Source organism: Schistocerca americana, chromosome 6, assembly GCF_021461395.2.
Source record: "Schistocerca americana isolate TAMUIC-IGC-003095 chromosome 6, iqSchAmer2.1, whole genome shotgun sequence".
Taxonomy (NCBI): Eukaryota; Metazoa; Arthropoda; class Insecta; order Orthoptera; family Acrididae; genus Schistocerca; species Schistocerca americana.
Genome location: NC_060124.1, coordinates 470448882 through 470462551, shown reverse-complemented (window position 1 = coordinate 470462551; position 13670 = coordinate 470448882). Strand labels below are relative to the sequence as shown.

General features: G+C 37.2%; 1 protein-coding gene across 1 annotated transcript in view; it reads right to left on the bottom strand.

Annotated features, from left to right (window-relative positions):
- The window catches only part of LOC124619863 (little elongation complex subunit 2-like), a 218188-nt gene that overhangs the window by 36998 nt on the left and 167520 nt on the right, over positions 1-13670 (bottom strand). Inside the window, exon 9 of the mRNA XM_047146481.1 lies at positions 2677-3436. Within this exon, the coding sequence (XP_047002437.1) occupies positions 2677-3436 (760 nt within the window). The remainder of the gene's footprint in view (positions 1-2676; positions 3437-13670) is intronic.

Genomic DNA, 13670 nt, shown 5'->3' with positions numbered 1-13670 from the left:
GGTGCTAGTCTTACAGTGTTCAGATGCATTTCGTAGAAGCTTTGAAGCCTCCTGCAACGAGACAATCGGGGTGGTTATTTTAGCAATTTCTGAAAGTAGGGAGAAGATAGAAGTACACAGCTCATGAGGGGTAAGGATCCTATGGAGGATCTAGCGAGTTTTTGTGAGTGGTCTCGGGTTCTTACGATTTATACATTTCAATTGGGAGGAAGGAATGGGGGTCATCAGTAGCAACTTTGTATGTTCATGCGTGTGAGAGCTGACACAGCCCCTCTGACACACACTTCCCACAGACAAGCACCACAACAGTGGTGCCTCAGTATGCAAGGAGGATGGCAGTGAGTGGTCTGCCTTCAGGTAAAGGGTAGCTGAGGATTGGCTTGAATAATGTTTGGGGTTTTGGTGATATACTTCAGGAAGGACTGAGATGTATTGCTGGGACTTGCACATCTCTGTGCTTTCCTTCTAATTCTTAAACCTACTACTCAATACACTTCTCATTTCCCTTCTTCTTTATTTCATCTTTACCTCTGAATCAGTAATAATATCTATGCTGAACTTGACAAAATGGTTACCACTGTAGTACCCTTGATCTCTTACACTTCTTGACACCTTCCCTTTCATGTTTGTTTCCTTTCCAAGTGGGGGTCTGAATATCTTGTCATTCTTCCTACTCATCCCCAACCTGTACTTCTATTTTCCCCAATTAAGAGGCTCAAGAGCAACAATAGATTTTTTTATGTTTTTATATTATGTCTATCTGCAGTATTTGTAGAGTGTGTGTGTGAGTGTGTGTGTGTGTGTGGGGGGGGGGGGGGGGGGGGGAGGGGGGGGGGGACGACGACACTTGATCTATTTACTTTGGCAGAAGAGGGCATTGTAGCACAGAAAGCTTGGGTCAGGAATGCTTAAACTATCCACATATTATTTTATATTCCGGGCAACCGCAGCTGTTGAAAGGCATGATGTTAGGAAGAATTCTGTTCATAGCTGGTAAAACTGTTGTTTATTAAAACACAAACAGTTTCGTGGCTTAAAGCCACATCATCAGGTGAACAATGTTAAAAGATCATAGGATACCCATTGCTTCCTAGTCAAAATTTACTATTCAGAGAATATCATCAATACTATGGCGAGCGAAGGGTAAAGAAGTGCCATATTCTTAAAAAATTTGCCTGATCAGTATGACAGCACTAGCAGATCAGTGCAGGGCACGGCAAAAGTGGCCTGCACAAACGAGAAAGAGTGTTTCTTTATCGTTCGTGCAGGCTGCTTTTGCCTTGTCCTGCACTGGGCAGCCCTGCTGTCATACTAACGCAGGCAAATTTTAAAGAATGGGGCACTACCTCTTTACCTTCCGCTCGCCACAGTATTGATAATATTCTCTGAATAGTAAATTTTGACTAGGAGTGATGGATATGCCTATGATCTTTTTACACTGTTCACCGGATGATGCCGCTTAAAGCCACAAAACTAGTCATGTTTTTATTAAAACAATTTTACCAGCTGTGAGTGGAGTTCTTACATTGTTCACCTGATGATGCAGCTTAAAGCCATGAAGCCGGTCGTGTTTTAATAAACAACTACTTTACCAGCTGTGAGCGGAGTTCTACCTAACATCATGCTGAAACTATTCAACTGTAAAGTAACAAAGGGATATGGATACTTCCCGTAAAAAAGCTGTACTGTGCTAACGGAATCATTTTTGGGTGGTCTATCTCAAGTCTCTGACTAAAAAACATTAAGCATCTCCTGCAGTTGCTTCCAATTCTTAGTGATTGAATCAAAACATATAGGATTATTAGAAGTCTAATTGAAGTATTGATTTAGATTTTTACTTTTTAAAATTCAATGTTCTCAATATGGTGACCATCATCTAATTACTAGGTCCTGATATTAGCGTATAGTCATGATAAGAGTGCCGCTCTGAATTAAATATCCTCCTAATAGAGACCCACTGATTCTCAACATAATATTAATTATTTGAAAGCAATGACTGTGATAAATACAGCAATTGAGTGGGAGAAGCTTCAAAATAAATTACATTTTGTTACTTATTGTTAACACTGTCATTTCTATGTGTTGAATGCATGCTGTGATATTCATAAACAGCATGAAACACAACAGTATACTGTCAAGCAGTCAGATGATCAGCACAGAACTATACCAAAGGGTTGGTAGCAAGAATAATAGAAAAGGGTTGCAGCCTCAAAATGTCCACAAAGAAGCATACCTAAATTTGTACCAGATCTAATCTGAATGATAATTATGCAAATAGGTCCAATTTACCTTTTCCCTGCATTATTAAGAGGACATAATTTAGAACAGTCATATAATCCAATTAAAAAGATACTGCAGTGGTTATTTATGATTACCATAATCTTGTGGCAAAATATGAATGCATTTAATGCCACACACTGTAAATAATGCAAGGAGTAATGGTAAGCACTCTTACCATATAGTTGAGGGATAAGATGGTAGACAGGAAATAAACAAGACTGAAAATACTACAGGGCAGGAACATATATTCAACAAAAATTTAATCAATAATGTTTCTTGTTTTCCAGTTCTACTTTTCCTTGGTTTCTCAGTTGCCTGACATAGCATACTTTCACCAACAATTTTCTAGGGAAAAGATTTATAAAGAAAAAGTTATAAAAATGATGTTCTACTAACCCTCACAGAATCTTGCTTGCTTCGCACAAGCATCACTATGGGCCTGTAGCCGCTTTCACTTTTCAGAAAATTGGCTCTTGTTTCCTCTTGGCTGTCTTTCTCAAGCATCAACTTCCACAGTCTGTAAGATACACTGAAGTTTGACATCAAATTAGTTCTCTTACTATGGTCTTCTGACGTGTGTTTTTCTTCTTCGGATATGTTTCCATTGGTACAGGGACTCGATTTCTCTAGTTCATGTGCTGCACAACTTGCAGTAGCAGAAACATTCAACATATTATGCTTTGACTGTTTTCCATAGGTTTTTATTTGTTTTTGAACACTTGCACTTGCATTCTTATTAATACTTGCACTTGCGTTCTTATTATCACATGTCTTGTTATCACATGACTCAATTTCACTTCTATCAGAACACTGTGATTTTCTTCTTTCTTCTGGATTCCTAGTTCGATTTAGTTTTGGAACTGACTGACATGTCACCTTCTTTTTCTTCTGTGTGTGATGTTCTCTGGTGCTGTCATCATCACTACAAGCAATGAAGAGTCTTTCAGTTGATGAATCTGAAAGACACTGATCATCTTCCTCTGATGACTCCAAAAGTTTTTCGTCATTTTCATTTTCACTTTCTGCGCCATCCTCTTTACATATGAGTTCAGGACTTTTGCTTTGCAACTCATTTTCAGCTTTCTCTGCTGATGTATTTTGTGCAGATTTTGTTGGTGATGCACTTTTACTGCCTACAGATGCAGTAACTGTGGGCCTGGAAATTAATAATCACAAATCATGATTTCCTCAAAACATATCAATCAAAATGATGCTAAAAACAGCAGGTTTTAGAATGAAATTTTCACTCTGCAGTGGAGTGTACACTGGTGTGAAACTTCCTGGCAGATTAAAATTGTGTGCCAGTAAGCTTCATAGCTTTTATTACATACAATCAATGACAAAATATAACTAAAAATATCTTGGTAAACGGATAATAATGCATTATATTTAAAGATTTTGCTAAAGCACCTCTGGGGGAGAGGAGTTGAAGTACAGGGAACAGGATGAGAGGGTGGGGGAGTTTGAGGAGGAGTTGGGTTGGTTGGTTGGTTGTTTTGGGGAAGGAGACCAGACAGCGTGGTCATTGGTCTCATCGGATTTAGGGAAGGATGGGGAAGGAAGTCGGCCGTGCCCTTTCAGAGGAACCATCCCGGCATTTGCCTGGAATGAATTAGGGAAATCACGGAAAACCTAAATCAGGATGGCCGGATGCGGGACTGAACCGTCGTCCTCCCAAATGCGAGTCCAGTGTCTAACCACTGCGCCACCTCGCTCGGTAGGAGTTGGGTGAGTGGGGAAAGTGTGGAGATGGAAAAGGAGGGGGGGAGACGAAAAAGGAGGGGGAATGGAAGAAGGAGAAAAAGATGAAATAGAAATGTCAAACGCCTGGGCCTTCCTCTCTCGTGAAATAGACTGCACGGCACAGAACAACGTTGAGACAGCAGACTCACAGGACAGTACTTGTAATCTCCATCTGGCCACCCAGATAACTTGTCAACGGATAAAGACACAACTTCAATGTCAAAAGCCAACTGTGCACTAATATGATGAGCCACCTCATATTTATTGTGTGAACAAAGAGTATCATTGTGTTTCAGTCACTCACATCACATGCATCTATAATGAAGCGATCCTCCCTGCAGGCTCCTCACTGGGTACCCGGTGGTTCCTCTTAATACAATGCGAATTAGGATAGATTGTTACTCAACAGCTGAGCAGCAGACAGACATATTTAAAAGTGTAATGTCCCTGTCTGCTTCTCAATGCCTCCTCTCTGTATGATGGGCAGTAATCTATCCCATTTTATACCGTTATTCCATCTCAGACTTTCCATTGTTTGGTTCCTCCAAATACAAGCATTCATGAGACGGCTCTTTTTGAATATAAATTCATCCATATCAATGCTCATATTATTGTTTCCTATCATTGCTTGAGGCTCATCTCTCTTACATTCTTTCATGTTTTTTGTTGTGTTCCATGCTCCTTTATATGTTCTCAAACCTCTTCATATGTCTTCCTTGCCACTCCTAATCCTGCCTCAGTCATCACTTGCACTGCTATATTGAATGTCACTCTGAGTAGAAGTCAGTTCCTATCTCTCCAATGGAACTTCAACAGTTCACACCTTCGAATGTATTTTACAATAAATTTAATGATAGGAGTATAGATGTATGTGATTTTACTGAAAAATTGAATTACAGTGATGCAGTCAAATAGGTTGATGTCAAAATTGCAAAAATTAATTAGTGAAAATTAGTGTGTAGTCAATGGTTCTAAGAAGAGAAAATAACTGCCTACAGCACACAAAAGTGTTTCTAAGGTTGAAGCAAACCATGCATGAACTGCCAGAAGACAAAGCTAAAAATCATCAAAATGGAAAAAAGCGCAAAAATGTCACCTAAAATAAACAAGGTTTGTGAATATGACCAAATTTATTGTCATTTCTTACAGTAACAATATTCCAGTGACTGGCTCAGAACAAAAGTTGAAATTGAGTGTCAAAAAGTGAACATTGTTAGAAAAAGTTACATTTGATGTGCCAAAGTCAAAACTTCCAAGAACCACACACAAAAGCACCAAGTGATAAAAGATGCAATCAGTGATAGGAGACATATGAAAGAAATTGTAAAAATATATCAATGAAAATAATCAATTTTTGAAAATATAATGCAACTGGATAGTTAAAAAAATCTACTCACGATGCAGTGGCAGGAGAACACACATTGCATGCTTTTGGAGCCAGTGACTCCTCCTCCTGGCAGAAGGGCTAAAGGGGCAGGAAAAGAGGTGAAGGAAAAGGACTGGTGAGGTTTAGGAAATGGGTACTTCCTATAAACACCATTATAGTAGTCAATGGTAGTGATGAAGTAGTCAATGAGATCTACAATCTGTTTAATAATGATCATCCAAATATAAAATTCACTACAGAAAGAGAAAACAATAGTAAAACTAACTTCTAAAGCAGGTAACAAACTAGTCTTTAACATAAACAGAAAGCAAGCTCCCCATTCATGAAACATTCTGCCACCTCGTAAGATATAAGCATGCATACTTCCAGGGTGCTGGTAACTTTAACAATGAAGTAAATACATTGAAATCGGTAGCTCTAAGTAATGGATGCTAAGAACAATATTATGAAAAGGAAAGATGCTACTTACCATGTAGTGGAGATGATGAGTGCAGATGGGCACAACAAAAAGACTATCACTAATAAAGCTTTCGGCCATTAAGGCCTTCGTCAAGAATAGACGAGACGCACACACACACACACACACACACACACACACACACACACACACACACACACAAAGCAACTCACATATGAGTGTGTGTGTGTGTGTGTGTGTGTGTGTGTGTGTGTGTTGTCTATTGTTGACGAAGGTCTTAATGGCCGAAAGCTTTATTTGTGACAGCCCAACTGTGACTCAGCATCTTCGCTATATGGTGAGTAATGCCTTTTGTTTTCATAATATTGTTGCATTCCATCTGGGATTTTCCATTGTTGGATATTAAGAACACCTAGTTGACAATATCTTACAGAAACAGAAAAAAGCTAAAGCATATAGGGTGAATCAAAAGACAAAAGTATTAAAAAACCAGATACTAACTTTTCGATACGTATGTAGTATCTCAGACAAAATAAACAATGTATTTAAGAAAAGTAATGTGATGTTAGCTTTCCAAACTGAAAAACTGCAATAATACTACAAAGGACTTAGGTGTAAAAAAGTCAATATATGACCAACCAGGTGTCTGCAGAATTAACTGTCAACAATGTGAAAAGTTTTACATAGGTCAAACTGGGAGGAAACTGAAGTCAATGTTTCAGAAACACACACAACAATCACACACTTCAGCTCCAGGCTTCCATCTTAAAGCTTGTAACCATACAATATGCACCACTGATTAAATATGAAAATACTGCAGCAAGCAAAAAACAGATTTAGTATGAACCTTCTGGAGGAAATAGAAATCTTTTGTAACTTTAAAAATACATCCTAATGATGTTCTCAATGAACAAAAAGATTTGAAAAATAAAATGTCTTCCGCTCCTGGTTCTATTTCATTACTCATGTTCTCGAATTCTATCACTACTCCCCCCCCCCCCCCCCCCCCCAAATTCCAATAGGCTTGTCTTCATGATAAAGCTTATGGCTTAGTTGTTTTATAATACAGAGAGATTGCCTTACATACAGGTGACAAGTTTTATCTAATGTTTCAATGGCAACACGTGATGTTAATGACACTTTTATTATACATGATTTTCCTATACTCCCTGTTATGTTTCTTCAATATGCAACTGCACTAAACATGGATTGTATTATGGTTTGTTATTCACATCCTAAGTAATTACTGCTGTTCACCATAAAATGATACTTAATATCCAAATGATTTACTAGTCATGGATATGTATGTACGTATTAGGGTGAGGGGGATGTCATATCTCCAAATAATACAATGTTACATCACATAAATTTTTTACTATCAGGCTCACTATTAATGTACCCTACCTACTCCTTCATTGTTCTTTTAATGATCTTCCCCCCTTCAGTTTATTACACAGGTATGTATATGTGTACGCTATTAATATTATTATATAGGTCTCAAGTGTTAAAAAGTAGCATAGTATTACTTTCTTGCTTTCACTGTAATGTATTTAAGAAGTTAGCTTTCATTGTGAATCTGTTGTACAGCATTCAGCAGTTTCAAGAGTTATTTTTAACTCATGGTCTTGTGAGCCAATGTTTTATTACAGGGAAAAATTACAGCAGCTTCCACTTAATTATGAGGGTGGTTTGAAAAGTTCTCGGAATCATCACAAGAAGTCAGAACTAGCCCACCGAATTGTTTGTGTGATATTCATTGGACTGTTTCCTGTAAGCACGGGCCACGTCAGTGCTCTTGGAAGAGAGCTGTGGTGGTGATGTGGTTCTGTTGTTCCCGCGTAGTAATTTGTGAAGTTAGGAAAAAAATCAAGATTCAAGCAGTGATTAAGTACTTTGTAAAGAAAGCTATGAAAAAGGACATTCATGCCGATTTCCAGAATACACTGGGGACTCTGCTCCTTCATATTTAACTGCTGCCAAATGGACAAATTAATTTAAATATGGATGGGAGAGCTTAGGTGATGACCCGTGCAGTGGTCGGCCAAGATGTGTCATTACTCCAGACATCACTGCAAAAGTGCGCAAAATGATCACGGAGGTACGACGATTGAAAGTGCGTAAAATTGCTCACGCTTGCCAGATGTTGTCCTAAAGGGCATATCACATTTTAACTGAAGAATTAGAAATGAAAAAATTATCTCCAAGATGGGTGCCGCAACTCTTGAAGTGCACCCGCACACGTGCCGTCACTGTGGCAAAATTACATGAACTAGGGTATGAATTGTTGCCAGACCCGCCTTATTCACCTGGTATGCCTCCATCAAACTTGCCTCTCTTCCCAAAACTGAAAATTATTTTGGTGCATGAAGATTCACATCAAGCGATGAATTGATAGCCGGAGTTGACAACTATTTTAAGTGCCTGGAGGAAACTCATTTTGGAAATGGGATCAAGGCACCGGAACATCGTTGGACCATGGGCATTAATCAACAAGGAGACTACATTGAAAAATAAAAAAAGTTTCTGTGATGTAAGTACTTTTTTCCTATTCCGTTCCAAGAACTTTTCAAACCAAACTCGTAGATCATATTATGCGGAATGTATGTAACTTCTTTCCTGTTATTTTACATTTAGTATGTTAAAACACTCAGCAATACTATTTTTAACTTTATCATATTTGACATGAACTTCTGGTCAATAAGCTGCCTTTTGTATGAAGTACGTTCTTACTCTCATGATGTAGTTCTCATTGTAATTTTCAATGAGTCATAGGTTTCTTTTTCAAATAAAAGTGTTATTGTCAAGTGCTGTTACGTGCATAATCTTCACATATTGACTCCAGTTGCGTATACACATGATATCATGTGAATACACGTTCATTGTAGACAATATGTAAATTTGGCAATTACATATTCTTCATTAAAGTGTTTGTCATTTCACAACAAATCCTTGATACGGACATTACGTAATATATGTTAGATTTGTCATCTGTTAGCCTAAGGTCTACATTTCGCCCTTGTGTTAGATAAATCATCTGTAGCCTACATTCAATTTAAAGTCTTTAAATCTTTACATACACAAGTACATATTTTATTTAGCAATCACCCCCACCCCAGAAAAAAAAATCTATTTGCCTCTCAAAAATATATTCTTAGTGACTAAGCACCTAATGTCTTTTACCTCAAGTTTGACAAAGAAAGTTATTCATCATTATCACTATTATATACCTGTGTTACCAACATTCTCTAAAGCCAAATCTGGGCACATGGTTAGTTATGCTGTGGTTATTAACCCCTCCCCCTCCTCTTTTATGGTATTATTATTACTGATATACTAGGCTTTTATTTAAGCACTTTAAATAAACTTTATTTACATATGATGTTTCTCTCTAAATGTAGTCCACATTTTACAATACTGATTCATTACTGTAACTTAGGTGCATATGAACGCAGGGTGACATTTCAACCTACTACTGAACACTACATTTTAACTCGTTTTTACGTTACAGATACTACTTCTATTATGTTTATGATGTAATTAACGTTTCTTTATATACATCTCATAGAGCATACACAATGATTATGCTACTGTTTAACGTTAGAGTTTTATAACGATTTCTACCTTATAGTGTAAGATCGATGTTATTTGTGTTTGGGGATAACAACTTTGTTTTTCTGTTTGCATGTGAAATTATACCACTGTCCAGTACCCTGCATTCCGCAAGAAACTTATCATCGAGATATTATTGTACCATATGATGAAAATTCTTTGTAAAGAACTTTGACCAGCTCCTCAATATTTTGTACAATTGGAGAACTTATATCTCTGATCGTCTCTTCAGTACTGCTTCTGTTTACGCATGTTATTAGTATCTTTGCCTTTAAAAGTCCTGTGTATTGTATTGAGCATAATCTGTATCACTTCAGGCCGGGGGTTACCTTCATAGTCTTCGATGTTATTGAATTTAACATATGTTAAAATTCAGGAGTAAGTAAGAAACATGTATCTTTTTTTTGTTTTCTCTAAAAATTTCCTGCCCCAAGATACAGGCCTCCAAAGATGACACTGCGAACACCATTTTGAAGGTGTGAATTTTGGAAAAAAATTTAAAATTCTGTATCTCTGTAACAGTTCTAAATATTTTGTTATGAGTTTTTTTTTATTTGAAAGATAACTGCTCTATGATTACAATGATATCCTCCTTTTGGACATATCTTTCAAAGCTATTTTACTGTTGCCTTTTGATGTTATTTGTTTATTTATTTATTTTTTTCAAAAATGCCAATCCATAAAAGTTAGATTTTTTTACTGTTGACAGAAAGCCCCATGTACTACTATATTCTCTGTAAAGGAGAGCTTTCACTTTTACGTTGGACGGGTTTTAAATTTTTTTTTTTTTTTTTTCCCCCCCCTCCACATTCAAGGGTAATGTATGTCTTCACTGAAGTTGTTTCTTACTGATTTCTTTGTTACAATGTTTATTTCTATTGTCTTTGTTGCAGTTATTTCTTATTATTTTCTTTGTTGCAGTTATTTCTTTTCACTTTCTTTGTTGCAGTTATTTCTTTTCACTTTGTTGCAGTTTCTTTGTAATGATTGTTCATTGCTGGCTTCTGTATTGTAGTTGTACAGTGCTAATTTGGTTTACTGATGAGGCTTCTAAGAAATCTGACACCATCCAGTGAGTTTTATGTTTTCGTGAGGAATTTGCCAGTAGACACAGTTGCAGTGTGTTTTGTGAAAAGGACTGTTTGAAATGTCATCTGACTGGGGCCACAACAGAATAAAGTGTGCTGACTATTTGCATATCCATAAAAGAGTGATATCTAAGACAAACAAAAAACAGACTTTGTCCAGGTTTGGGAATAAGTATTCTCATTTGAAGATTCTGCTTCAAAGTGAAGATGTTTCCAGTGATGACTTTTTGTGTTCTAAATGTTTTGACAGAATAACAACAATGATAATACCTGAACAAGGTGAAGCCTCCCATGGTGTAGATGCTGCAGACTTTGCATCAATAGAGGAAGAATTAAATACCCTGAATCAGTCAACTAAAGAGGTAGGTGTTAGTCCCATTAAGAAACCGTGGTCAGAGAAGTCAAGTCATAAGCTCTATGCATCAAGAAAGTGCAGAGAAATTACTAAAACTATGGATGAATATGCTACAGTAAAACTGACCACACTTTTCAAAGTAGAAATTCCATCTTCAGAAGAAACTGAACCAAAGCACCCTTGCAAGGAATTTTTCACAAATATCAATTCAGCTGTTGAATATTGTGCATCCTACAGAGAAAAGATGCAAGTTTAAACTATTATTCCAGAGACATTTTCAAAGAAAACAATTTTGAACCACATTCCATCAGTTGGACTGCTCTCGCCAGAGTTCCAACAAAAAAGACACTATAACTGTAACAGTTGTAGGTCAAAAAGTTGTGAAAGTGAAGAGGTGCATGACTTGCAGTGTTAAAGAAACTTTTGCAATTTATAAGAGCTACCATACAACTTCATGTATTGGAAGATAAAAATTTTATGCACTATGACCTAAGTGGGTATTTTCACACCCACCTAGAGATGTCTGTTTATGTGTGTACTGTGCGTATTTTGAGCTTTGTATGGTAACTTTGAAGAACTTACAGGATCGCATGACATATGATACCTTGGTTGGGTGTGTGAATTCATTAGTAGTCTGTGAAGTAAAGCAAGAGACTCGTTTGTTTCAAAAATGTGGTGACTGCCCTGGAAAGGGAGGACTGTCTTTACAGGCACTTGGCCTGGAAAATGTAGCAGGTAACTCTGCAGAAATTACACATGTGACATGTGAGGAAAATAAACTAATTAAGAAAACTGTTGCCTTTGACAGTTTCATTGATGAAGTTGGTAAATGGTCAGTGAAAGCAGTAACACACCAGCATCTGAAGAAATTGCAATAACACATTGCAGAAAAGAAAGGGTTTGTACAGGCAGAAGAACTATGTTTAGTGCTTCACTGCAATTTTGCTGAGAACTGATCTCTAATTATTCCACAAGAATTACAAGGATATCTTTGGAGTAATGAGCAGGTTTCAGTTTTTACGGGAGTTACATAATTTCAAAATGAGACCACAAGTGTTGCAGTTATAAGTGGTAACACAGGACATGGCTCAGAACCATGCTTTACTAGCAATGCACGAAATCCTTCAACTGCGAACAGGGGCAGAGAAGATCATCATTCGTGAAATCTTCTCGGGTGATCAGCCGAGTAAAGGCGTCGTCTTCTCGCAACGTTTCGAAGGGTTTCGTACCCATCATCTTCAAGCTTGAAGATGATGGGTACGAAACCCTTCGAAACGTTGCGAGAAGACGACGCCTTTACTCGGCTGATCACCCGAGAAGATTTCACGAATGGAATACGCCGAGAAAGTCTCAAATCACATTTAAGATCATCATTGTTTCTTATGGTGTTCCTAGTCATTTTAAAAACCGTTACCAGCTGTTTGAATTGAGTAAGTCGCTTGTGCCAACTGGCTGGGTATACAATGCTACTGGTCATGGGAAGGGGCTTTGTGATGGTGTAGGAGGCCTGCTGCCGCACCATGCTACAAAACATAATCTTTCCAAACCAAATACAGCTGCGATTCAGAATGCTGAGGATTTTACGAGAGTCATGAAATCTTACACGTCCACAGTCCTCATTCTTTTGTCCAAAGAGGAAGTAAGCAGAGAAAAAGAATGGTCCAAACAAACTACTCCTGTGAAAAGATTCAGAAGACACATTTTTGGGCTCAAAGTGATGTGTGAACTCATGTTGCACGCACTTTAAAGAGCACGAAAGAAGAAATTTCTTTCGTTTGGCCAACATCTCAGAAACAGTAGGATAATATTCAGATTCACAACCTGACAAGGGGGATGTTTGTGGTGTGTGTGTGTGTGTGTGTGTGTGTGTGTGTGTGTGTGTGTGTGTGTGTGTGTGTGTGTGACTGGTGGATTGCAAAGACTATAGAATCCGGTTATGAGTTAGACAAAATTGTAGTGAACTTTATGCTAACTGCAAGGACCAGCTGCTGGATATAGGTTTCCATCTGAAGGACAGCAACAACGCCATCAGCACTCACTTTCTGTTCACAATATTTTGAAGATTGATAAGTGCTCCAGTTCCTATTGGTTCAATAGGAAAGCATCACTCTTATATCAAAGGAAGATACTGAAACAGTGGGACACATTTTTAGTTCACTGACTGGCTAATTTCAGTACAAAACAGAGTGCACAGAAGCTGTTAAAATTGAAACCTTTAAGTCTTTGGACCTTTCACAAACATTTTGGAACCATTTAAAAGGCTTGAAAAATGAGTATCTTATTGATCTTTCAAAATTAAAATTATGTTAAATAAGGCTAGGTTTTGATTTTTATGAGCCTTTTATTTGATAATGTGGTAATAAAACAGGTTTTATGTATGGCAAAAAATTCAACTGTTTATAATACCTGTTCAATCTGAAAGTGGAAGCTCTCCATTTCAGGGAATGCAGAACTATATGGTATATCAAAATTTTATGGATTGGAATTTTTGAAGGAAAAAAAAAAAAAAAAATTCCATAAATTATAAAAATAGTTCAGAACGCTATACTAAAAGAACTTTTACAGTAAGTCCAAATGGAGAATTTTTTTGTAATCATAAAGCAATTATCTTTCAAATAAAAAAAGCCAACAAAATATCTAGAACTGATCCAGAGATACAGTATTTTAAAATATTTTCCAAAATTCACATCTTCAAAATGGTATGCACGGTGTCATCTTTGGAGGGCTGTATCTCAGAGCAGAATCTTTTTTGGAGAGAACAAAAACATACATGTTCCTTACTTAGTCCTT